At 42.3% G+C, this 12,118-nt stretch overlaps 1 protein-coding gene across 1 annotated transcript in view; it reads right to left on the reverse strand.

Annotated features, from left to right (window-relative positions):
- Positions 1–443: 443 nt before the first annotated feature.
- SAMD12 (sterile alpha motif domain containing 12) overlaps positions 444–12,118 on the reverse strand; it is a 104,112-nt gene continuing 92,437 nt past the window's right edge. The window contains exon 6 of the mRNA XM_086609335.1: positions 444–526. Within this exon, the coding sequence (XP_086465461.1) occupies positions 444–526 (83 nt within the window). The remainder of the gene's footprint in view (positions 527–12,118) is intronic.

The following is a 12,118-nucleotide window of genomic DNA, read 5'->3' on the forward strand; positions in this document are numbered from 1 at the left end:
TTTAAACTACACCACGGGTCCCAAATCCATCAGATTAGGATAAACACCATGTTGCAAGATCACTATTAGGTTGTGAAACTGTTAAGTGAATTTTTAAATACAGAAGAGCATTCCAACTGATCTGCAGAAACATACATAAAGAATAGACTTGTTGAATTAAGAGAGTCCTGAAATACTATTAACAACTATCTCCTGCTTTGACACTTCTGAAAATGTAATTTGTAGGTGGCCCTTCAAACACACAATAACCACTGAGGAATGTGAATTTTTGCTAATATAGCTATAAAAAGATTAAACCAAGATGCCACCAAAATCCATGTCTGTCTTAACCTCCTAGCACATTTCCATGCTGATTTGGAGACAGTTTTGATACTAGTAGTGAGAACAGGAGAGAAAAATTTTGATTTATTTTGACTTGTACTGCAGAATGAAGTCACAGCACATTATAGACTTTTCATTTGCCTCACAAAATCCAGATTTGCTGAGTGCAAATCAGTGATGTTGTCAAAGTGGCTGAGGTATTCAACTGTAAACATAAAAGAGAGTTTAAAGAGTTGTGGGTCACCTTTAAACATAAAAATCTTTGAATTTATTCATATGAGTTTAAGAATTTATGAATGATGGAACTAGCCATCTGCAAGACACCAGCTCTAACCATATCCCAAATGTGAGGGTTGGTAGGTTGCAAAGCTTATTTAGTAGCGTAAAGCTGCACACGGGGATTTTCCTGGCAGCAGCGGGAGTGCCCTACGCTCCCACCAATCACATCGTGCAGCCCGTGAGCCACCTATTGTACGTCACAGCAGAAGCACCTCACAGACATGAAACCTTCCCCCATCCAGATCACGGACAGCTCAACTCGGAGCCTTTGGTTTCAGTTTGGCATCTCACTAGCAAGCAGATTGCACGTAACAAAATCTCCTGCTTTCAGTCACGCGCAACGCGCACGGACAGCATCAGCAGGCAGACCACAAGGTCCTCCTCTGGGAAGCTCTCCCTGAAGCCCGCTTTCTTTGCTTTACCTTTCAACTCATGCCGCAGCAGGCCCCCTCACTGAAGCTGCAGGTTACACCATGCTAACAACAAACAGGATCCCCAGGGACGCAGTGATGCACAGTTTCACAACGCTTCTAATATTTTAGAGGATATGGACTCTCTTCAATATAATAAACAAAAAGCTGCCATCACTCAATGCCACAGCAACTTCTATTTAAATAACTTCTGTTATCTCCTTGTGCTTACAAGCACTATGAAATAAAGACTCACAATATCACGAGAGAGGGACTTTTTACAAGGAAGAAGGGAGAGGGACTTTTTACAAGGGCGTGTAGTGATAGGACAAGGGGCAATGGATTTAAACTGAAAGAGGGCAGATTTAGATTAGATCTAAGGAAGAAATTCTTCACTCTGAGGGTGGTGAGGCACTGGAACAGGTTGCCTAGAGAAGTTGTGGATGCCCCATTCCTGGAAGTGTTCAAGGCCAGGTTGGATGAGGCTTTGAGCAACCTGCTGTAGTGGAGGGTTTCCCTGCCCATGTCAGGGGGGTTAGATCTAGATGATCTTTGAGGTCCCTTCCAACCCTAACCATTCTATGATCACCAAATTCTCTTCCTTCTGGTGGAAGGTGTCCCTGCCTGTGGCAGGGGGGTTGGAACTAGATGGTCTTTAAGGCCCCTTCCAACCCAAACCATTCTATGATTCTGTGATTTTACATATGGATCTTCAAGGCAAATAAGGGTTAAGTTTCTGGTCTGGTATCACCCAGGAAGCCCAGAGCAGAAACAGAGCCAAGATGCCCTGAATGGCAGCCCTGCATTGTAACCCCAAGCACATCCTTCCATAAAGGTACTTTATTTCAAGATGCACATTTTTCTTTCCAAGTTGGCAGTTTGGCTTCTTTTTAAGGCCTTTAATTATAGCTCAAATTATGTTCAATTTGTTTCTCCATGGCTGTTTTCTTCCTGTCTAGGGCTCCACTGTTTTTTCGTCTCTCCAGAAACACCAAATGCTTTAGAATGTCTTTTGTTGTTACCGAGCAGGAAAGGAGGAGAATTTCTTGAGAATGTCTCTCTCTTTCTCCCTTGAGGAAACAAAACAGATAGTTGTTCCCTCCTCAGGGAGAAGGATCCTATCAAACAAAAGGTGTAAGCAACGGCTGCTTTGCATGGGGAAAGGAAAAGAGCAGCAAGAAAGGACCTTGCTGGAAAAGCAGCACCCATGGCAAAGGCATTTGAGTTTTGAGCAAGAAAGGGAAGTTCATCCATCTAAAAAAGGGGAAAGTAGGAGGGAGAATAACACGCCGCTTTGCGCTGGCAGGAGGAATAAGGGCTACTGCCAACTTTCCCAATATTAATCTAGTTCCACAAACCAGGGAATGGCATGAAAATGTCTACTTTTTTTTTTTTTTTAAAAAGGTTTAATGCTTCAGTCTGATATCAGGAATAGCCTATAGACTCAAATTCCCATAACATCTAGAGCAAAATGTGAGGTCCTTTCAAACCTCATTATTTCTGAAGGGGGTCAACACTGGATTTTTTAATACTTTAGGTTGACATTACTGGGTAACTTTCACAAGCTGAAAGATTTCCTAAGCCCTTCATTGCAAGCTCAAAAGGTAATTTAAAAAAATCCCCAGCATAATAAGAAACAATTACTTAAACACGATTTCACCTTTTGAAACACTTCCTCTGTGTATATATGACCATGCAGTTAAGAAATAATCCTGTTTGCATTAACAGCAGTACATCTTACATGGCTCAGAGTCACTACAGAAGTATTTGCAGAAAACATGGCCCATTCAATATGGCAATAATTACGCCAAAACTGGCATGGTTAGTTCCAACCATTGATTTGATACTGGCCTCACTTATGATGGAACAGTCATGCTCAGTCTGTATCACACAGGGAAAGAAAGGTCAGAGCAGCTTCCTCCATCCCCATGAAGATTGGTCTACTAACGTAAAGAAAAGAAAAATGGTTTCCTTTGGAGTTTCATGGAGTTTTATTTTTTTGTCCTCTCACAGATCAAAGAGTATCTTTTCCTGCATGAACTAAGTCATGTTTGCATAAATGTCAGCTCACTTTTAAGGACAGTCTTGCACTACAGGCAGCCAGTTTTATCTGCAGAGTTTGATTTAAAAAAGGAGACATCAAATGAACTGGTCCCAATGTTGCTTCCGAGATCAAATTTAAGAAGGGACAGGTGTTCACAGGCATTATTTATACTCAAACGCAGACCCAGATGCATCCCTAGAACCTCCAAACTTCTTCTGTCACCCTCCCCTGGCGTCTTTTTTCTTTTATGTGGGAATAATGCTACAGCAAACAAACCCCTGTTCACTTGGGAATGAAAGAGCTCTGGTATTCTGGTACAATTTTACTTGTTTAGTTCATCTGTTTAATTTTGATGGATGCATTTTTGACAAGTCCTCGGTGAGCAAAACTGGCTGTTTACACAGGGGGCCAGGAGTGCTGGAGGACAGACATGACTGCTGTATCCCAGCATTTATAAATAGACAACAGGCAAACGCCGCTCAAAATTGCTGAGAAGCGTTACCATATTGTATCATGAAACGTCACAGCTGTATAAATGTGTGATACCACGACTAAGAGGAGCAGGAAATCAGTGGAGTGTAGCACCAGAGGTGCAGGAGGAGAAAACAAAGCCAAAGCTACAGCAGTAGACTCTTCAGAAACACCCAAACCCGTGTTCCCAGGAACTGTATGCCTCGGTGCTGACACCACAGGATGGTAATCCATCAGATCATATACTGACGCACAACAGAGCACAGACTTCTGTCCTTCGGGCTAATTACGACAGAGCTGCACAGGAACATCTCAGACCAGGGCACTGTCACATTTGCACAAACTTTTTACTGCAGGTAACAGTGTCAGAGTATGGCAAACAAAGCCTTCCTTCTTCAAGGACGGGGAAAAATAAAAAGATAAACCTCTGTTTTGAGTTCCTTTGGACTGAGAATTGAGGCCAGTCAGAGTCTGGAAGCGCAAATGTTGCCTGGAGTAACTACCAGCAACATTCTAAGAACCCAATTCATTTTTTCATAGGAACACTATTCTAAAGCGATGGAAAGTTAAAAACCTGATAGTTTTCTTTTTCTGGCATCATGTTCTAGCTGCAAATAGCAATTGTGGCCCCAGTGCCACCTTTCTGACCCAGCAGTAAAGGGACAAGGGTACAGTCTGTGCATGGTGCCAGTACTGCTGCTCTGTAGTGCCTGGAGGACAGCGGTCTGGTCTCCTTGTGTCAGTGGCAGGCCATGAAATCTCAGGAAAGGAGGTGACTTCATCAGATCCTACAGAGCTATGCTTAGTAAGAACAGAAAAAGGATCCCAAGTCCACCACTGTCTTTACCCTTTACCTTTTTACTCTCTTTGCAGTGGAATGAAACCTGTTCTACATGCAAGAACCTCTGGAAATACTGAGGAACTAGGCTAGGTTTGTTTCCATGACTCAAATACACTCTGTATTTCCTACTCTTGAGAAATAAACAGATTAATAAGTTTGGTCCATCAAACAATAAATAATTTGTGTGTACAAACAGATTTGATTCACAACAGCCCAGTGGTGCATGCTACCGATGTGGCGAGCGGCTTGCTGTAAATGGAACGGGTTCTCCAACTATAGGAAAGCAAAGGGATACAGCTGCTGAAGGGTGATGTGAAATTAAAGAGGGAATGAAACGTGTGATCTTATTTAATCACACCTGGTGCTTCAATTTTTCAATAACAGCACCCTGCTAGACTGTGTCAAATCGGTTCTACAAAGAAAAAAAATATGGATGGAAAATGAATTAACTCTTTCATCCCTGCCATTAATATGTTACACCAGTCAGAAACACCTCTAGCAGCGGCTGCTAAGGATTCTTTTTTCTCAGATGAAAGGTGCTCGGCACCTGGCTAAACGGAGCTCAGCGGATGGATGATAGTGCTTCTGTGCCAGTGGGTGAGCATGTGCCCTCCACACTGCCAGAAGCACGAGTCTAGAGTGTGTGCACAATCTATTATTACACACAAGAAATCTTCCTGGTCAGAATCAACTTGAAGGAGAGAAGTGCCACACTGGGACCAGTCGTCTCTGTTTGTTTCCTTAGGTGGGCGGCACATATGTGCAGAGACACAGACAGAGGAAGCAGGACAGCCAGGGACAGCAGAATGCGAAAGGGCAGAAGGCAGCTTGTCCCTCGCCTTGGACGCTCTGCTCAGCACAGATTTCCTGTAAGAAGAAAATTTATCCCAGCAATTACCTGGTTTCTGTTTTCTTTCGGGCTTTCCATTTTCGAAGATTTTTGTTTGGTTGGTTGAAGTCTTACTTTGCAGTTTGGGTTTATATTAAACATCAAACGTAATTTGATTCTGCAGGCATTGCATTGTGTGAGTACCATGTCCCACTGGCTAGTCAGACGCTGTTTCCCAGTGTGCCCTACGTACTGAGAAATCACTTGTGGGAACAGACAGAAAGGTGCTCTATCAAATGTAAAAAATGGTAATTGTGGTCAAACGTTCCATTCTTCAGGGAAATGGGAAAAAAAAAAAAATCCTTCTACATTATTTCACTCAGCAGCAGAAAATAAAAAGCCAAGGTATCATTAGCTTAACATAACCATCTTTATATTAAATTCATAGAGAAGAAAATCAAACATGAAAAATAACTAGTAGGCTCCCATTCTGGTCTCCTCACTGAATTAATGTCACCAGTACAGTGCTGGATAAAGTAAGATATACAAGGCTACTGTCTGGATAAGCTGTGTGTTTGGAGAGTAGTTCATTTTTAGAGGGGAGAAATTTCTTTATGCAAGTGTTACCTATTTAAGAAATTGGTATTTATTAGGACAACGTTGTCTCAAGAGATATCTAGTTTTTACAGTATGGATTTGGCCAATTTACTGAAAAACTAAGGCATTAAAGCACGTACCTCAGAACAGTTTTAAGAACATCTTAGTCTCTTCATCATTACTTGTATAACTCATAATCAAAGAGATTATCACACCAAGGGGCATTTTTTTTTTAATAAATAAAAAGGCATTGTAAAAGACCTCCATAAACAGAAGATGCTAACACTGCGACATGAGGGATTAATTTAAACCAGGGTTGTTTAAAATGCTGCATATAATCACAGTTCAAATGAACAAAAAGGAACCCTTGGTTTAAATCAGGTTTATTCTTGTTTTGCATTTTTAATTTATGTTTTCCTTTCATGGACAAAACCATACAGTGGACTTCATAAAGATCATCTAGTCTACCCCTCCACTTGAGGCAAAGACAAACATCCTCACAGGTGACTCTTACCTAGTCCTCACAACTACAACCCTCCCCTACTCTCATTCCCCCAAATACTCCACTCTAATATGCTTACGCTAAGTTTCTAGAATCATAGAATCACAGAATCATAGAATGGTTAGGGCTGGAAGGGACCTTCAAAGGTCATCTAGTCCAACCCCCCTGCAAGGAACAGGGATATCTCCAACTAATATCTCCAACTCCAACTATCTCTTTCTAATACCCAACTAAACCTCCTTAGGTGAAAACTGAACTAATTGCTTTCCCCCTTACCTTTGGGTAGGTAGAGAGGCCATGGGCAAACATCACTATGATTTTATATTACAAATCCTTTAATATAACTGAAAGATTGCGTCTCTTTCCAACTTTTCCCTTGCATCCTGGACCTAACTCAGTATTTCCTCACTAGTCTTTTCCAAATCTCTGCTCACTCCTACAGCTCTCCTCTTGGCTTTCTCCAGTTTGTCTATATTGTTTCATGGTGTGAAGCCGGCTCTGGACACTATCCCAGCAGACCGACAGAGCCAAGAGCCAAGAGCTAAGGATATCCTATGGCTTGCATGCAAGACTCCCACTTACACAAAAGTCTGGTCTCTTCCCCATTTTCTCCCCCCGCCATATCACAGTGCTGACTCATATTTAGCTTGTGATATCCCAACACCACATGCTCTCACGGTACGGTTACTTACTCAGATATCCCTTGTCTGCATACACACATACACTTGTTTTCCCTTCCTCGCTACAGGCTTTCTTACTTACAGCTGCTGAATTCCCATCTTACTCATTTTAAGCATTTCTGCCTTTTATCAAGATCACTTTGGACTCTAAAGCTGCCCTGCACAGTACCCAAAGCCCACCAGAGCTGGTAGACCCTCGCACACTGCACTCCCCAGTCCATCGTCCAAGACACTGATGAAAACCACGAGCAGCACGCGACCTTGCACAGACTCTAACAGCGCAGCGCTCCCAGCTCCTCTCACCTGACAAGCAAACAATAACTATTCTTTGACCACAGCACTTCAACCAGGCCCTCACCTGCCACACAGTAACTAGATGATTTTTCCCCTCTTTACTTGTCAAAAGGCTACGTGGCTTTCCGCAACACTGCCAAAAGCCTTACTAAAGACATACCTACTACTTCTATTGCTACACCTCTTGCTCCACTAGGAAAGCAAATTTGAGAGGTTTGACAGATTTTTTTTTTCCTCAACAAATCCACACTGGCTGTTTTTCTATCAGCTTAGTTATCCTCTAGGTGTTTACAAATCGATTAATAATTTTCTGGAGCATTTCACCATGTATCAAAGTTAAGCTGACAGGCTTCCTCATTTTAGTGTTTAAGTTTGCCCTTCCTCATCCTTCACAAGTTCTTAAAGATAAAAGCTAAACTTCAGGGATGGTCTCATCTAACTCCCAGGTACTCAGGGGTCAATTTCAAGAGATCGCGATGACTTGACTGCATCCAGCTTCCCTCCATGTATTTGACCTCTGTCCCCCATTGCAGCTTGTGTTTCTTTCCCCTCTATTTAAGTTAACTGTTCTAAGCACCTCGTCATGATTAACCTGTCTGGGAAAACTGAATCCAAGAGAGGCTGGTGTTCATCCTCCTCTTTGTGACCAGCTTTCCCCTCCTTGTCTACAAAGTAACAGAACTCTAATTTCTTTCACCTTTCTCTTATTTCTGTGGTCTTGAAAAAAATGAATTTTAATACCCCTTGTAGTTGCAACTCATTAAACTAGGTCTTTGTGCTACTTTTAAAATTTTTGCCTTGGCAGTGCATTCTCCTGTTGCCATTAGTAGCAGTATTCCTGATTTTCAAGTAATTGCAGAGGCTCTGAAGTACTTGTGATATTTTGTCTTCCTCCTTCAATGGGACAATCTGCTGCCATGTCTGTAGTATCTTGTCTTCCAAAAAACTGTCAGTTCCCTTGAACTTTTTTTTCCCTCCCTTCCCAGCCCTTATCTATCTATTCTGAAGTTCAAAGAAATAAGCTCTTTTAAAGTCCTTCGACATTATTCAGCTGCTTTTACTCATTCCTTCCTCTTCTTCAGATCAGAAACTTGTGATCATTTTCACTCACGTTGCTTCTATCTTCAAATTCTCAGCCACTTCCTTCTGATGACTCAGAATAAAGCATAAAGTAAATTCCTTCACTAATTTGCTTTGCCCTCAGAAACAAAAGCAACACTCTTTAGATTTTAACTTTTATTAGACAGCCTAGACAAGATTCACTTGACCAAGGGTAGGCATCTACTCAGCTTGTCACTCCAGAGAAGAGACTAGGATCTCCCAGAGTGAGATTCAACTTATGCCATAGTAGATGCCTAAAGCAAATCACACAAAAATCTCTAATGGTTCCTATTTTTCCTGGAGTGATCCACAAAGGGAAGCTCTGGCAATTAGCTCACACTGGCACCTATCAGTCACAGAACCATGCAGGATGGAAGGCACCTATGGAGGTCTCTAATCCAACTGCCTGCTCAGAGCGCTATTAGTGTTAGAGCAGGTTGTCCTGGGCCATGTCCAGTTGAGTTTGCAGTATCTACAAGGATTGAGATCCACACCTTCTCCAGGCCTGTTCCACTGTTTGACCACCCTTTTTTCCCGTTCTCAGATTTAGTTAGAATTTTCTGTATCACAACTTATGTGTGTTACCTCATGTTCTGGCCCCGTGCGCATCTGAGAAGAATCTGGTTCTGTCTTTCCTGTGCCCTCCCAACAGGCAGTTGCAGACAGAAGTAAGACTCCCCAGAACTCATCTTCAGGCTGGACAAACTCAGCCCTTGCTCTCTTTTTCTACATAATGTGCTCCAGCTCCTGACCATCTCCATTGACTCACTCCAGTCTCTCAAACTCTTTTCTTGCACGGAGCGCAAAACTGCACAGACTGTTCAAGATGTCAACTCGTCGGTGCCAAACAGAAGGGAACGATCAGTTCCCCTGACCTGCTGGCTACACTGCTGCTTGTACAGCCCAGTATGTTGTTGTTCTCCTTCGCAGCAAGGGCATGCTCCTTGTTTGTATTGAAATTGTTGTTTACCAAGACCCCAAGGTCTTTTTCAGCAAAGTCCTCCCCTGACCAGTCAGCCCCCAGCCTGTACTGGAGCAGGAGGTTATTCCACCCCAGATGCTGGACTCTGTATTTGTGTTTGCTGAACTTCCTAAGGTCTCTGTCAGCCCACTCCTCCAGTCTGTCCAGATCCCTCTGAGTGATACTGACGCCCTCCAGCACATCAAGTGCCCTCCACAGTCTGGCAGCATCCCACAAACTTGCTGAGGGTGCACGCTGTCTCATCACCATCGTCACTAACAAAGGTATTTGAACAGTGTTGGGCTCAGTATCCACCCATTAGGGATGCCACTAGACTTTCCATTCACTTGTTGTCTACTTATCCAGTCCATAAGTCAACAATTTGGCTACAAGGACACTGTGGGAGACCACATCAATGGCCTTTATAAAGTCAAGGTATACAACATGCATTGTTCCTCCCTTGTCCATACAGCCTGTTATCTCAACGTAGAAGGCAATCAGGCTGTTTTGTCCTTAGTAAATCCAGGCTGGCTCCTCCTAGCCACCTCCTTGTCCTTCATGTGTCTGGATCTCTAAACCAGAAAAGACTACTTGCTCTTCTGTGTCGTCCATACAACTGCCTTCTGTAAATATTTCTTGATACTTGTTCTAAGCTTGTGGGCAGTAGAATCCAGATGTAATACTGAACTTGTCAGCATGTGGATCTGTCATATATGAGCAGCCAGGTCACGGGACGCTGGGCCCAAGGGCACCCACCTCTGCCTTTTCCAGTGACAAGTGGTGTTCTTCAGGGCTCAGTATAGGGGCCGGTGCTATTTAACATCTTTGCTGGCGACATGGACAGTGGGATTAAGTGCACCCTCAGTAAGTTTGCAGATGATACCAAGCTGTGTGGTGTGGTCAGCATGCTGGAGGGAAGAGATGCCATCCAGAAGGACCTTGACAGGCTGGAGAGATGGGCAACTGCAAACCTCATGAAGTTCCACAAGGCTAAGTGCAAGGGCCTGCACGTGGGTCGGGGCAATCCCAAGCACAAGTACAGACTGGGCAGAGACTGGATTGAGAGCAACCAGAAGGAGAAGGACTTGAGGGTGCTGGTTGATGACAGACTCAACATGAGCCGGCAATGTGCGCCTGCAGCCTAGAAAGCCAACCGTATCCTCGGCTGCATGAAAAGAGGCGTGGCCAGAAGGTTGAGGGAGATGTATTCAATTCCTGCATTCAGATGGCTGGTAAATATATTGAACAGGACTGGCCCTAGAATTGAACACTGAGGAACACTGCTGGTGACCGGTCGCCAGCCAGATGTTGTCCCATTCACTACAACCCTTCGAGCCCTGCCCTTCAGCCAGTTCTTCACCCAGTGCACCATGAACCCATTCATCCCACAGTTGGACAACTTGTCCAGAAGGATGCTGTGAGTGATTTTCATTCCTTACATTCTCATTGTACTTGGGCATGAGTAATGATAGATTTTTTTGACTATGGTTGACTAGGGTTTTTTTCTTTGGGATTCATGTTAAGCTCTAGTTGTAAAATAGATCTTAGTGTGTAAAAGTGAAATGCAATAAAAATGATGAAGATCAGTATTTTCCAAATAATCTATATAATCAAGACAAAAATAACCTTATTGTTATACTTTTTAAGTAATCAGTCTCATTAAGGAAGGAAGCACTACCTTCATTTGAAGAACTGAATGTTACCATATTTCTCAAGATCTCAGAACTGGTATATCTTTTTCTCTACTGCACAGATTTTGTTTATAGATTAAAGGAGAAAAACAAGCTTTTCAGCTTTTTTTAGTCCCAAGTGGTTTCTTACTTCTGAATGAACTAGTCACTGAATTGAAATAGCTGAACAAACATGAAAAAGATATTATCTCTGCACCTGCAGAAGTCAAAAAAGAGTTTAGCTCTCCAACAACAGGTGTTCAACCAGTGACTTTCACCAATTCTGTTCTCTGACTTCCTTTGCATTTCAGCAGCAAATACTTCCACTGCTATACATTGAAAAATAGGAATTTAAATAATTACAAGAACCTATAAGATCTAACTTTACTATGCTGTCTGAAGTTCCAATAAATCCAATGTACTTTTCAAAAGTAAATATGTAGCACAGTTTCAATTTAAAATCACATTAAATATTTCATACCCATTTTGCACTGCACAGTTTGCAACTGTTGGAAATACTGCAGTATGTTAACACAATTTTTAGTTCTTTGATTTTTTTGAAGAGGAAGAAAAAAAAAAACCATGATGGAGACCTTGCTGTGAAAAAAGACACAGAAACACTCGTTGCCTCATCCCACATAGGATACAAGTGTGTGCTGGTGGGAAGAAACAGGAATGGGGTAGATGTGAATAAAATCAGCTTTTGATATTCAGAACTGTGTTGCAATAACTTTTGAGCAAACATGTTGCTGGCTTCAAAAAAGCTTTTATTTCATGCTTTTGCAATTGTAACACAGGTTTTAAAATTTCAAGGTATTCAAGCTGTAACATGTACAAAATCTTGTTTCACTACTGCCAGTATGGTTCAACTCAGCCTCTTTGCATTCAGTTTGATGTTCTTCCTATCTCGGACATATCTCTGAACCAAAAAGTTGAAGATACCGAACTATGCTTTTAAAGCTCACAAGATTGGTTTGCCCTTGTAACAGTTTATTTGCCTCTGTCTTCTCCTAATTTTAAATGAAAGTATCTCCTCATTTATACACAGACTAAGTTGGACAATAAAGAGAATAGTTCTAAATAGTAACTAGAGATGCTAAACCCCATACAATTGGGCA

The sequence above is a fragment of the Tauraco erythrolophus genome, chromosome 3 (genome assembly GCF_009769465.1).
Source record: "Tauraco erythrolophus isolate bTauEry1 chromosome 3, bTauEry1.pri, whole genome shotgun sequence".
NCBI classification, from domain to species: Eukaryota; Metazoa; Chordata; class Aves; order Musophagiformes; family Musophagidae; genus Tauraco; species Tauraco erythrolophus.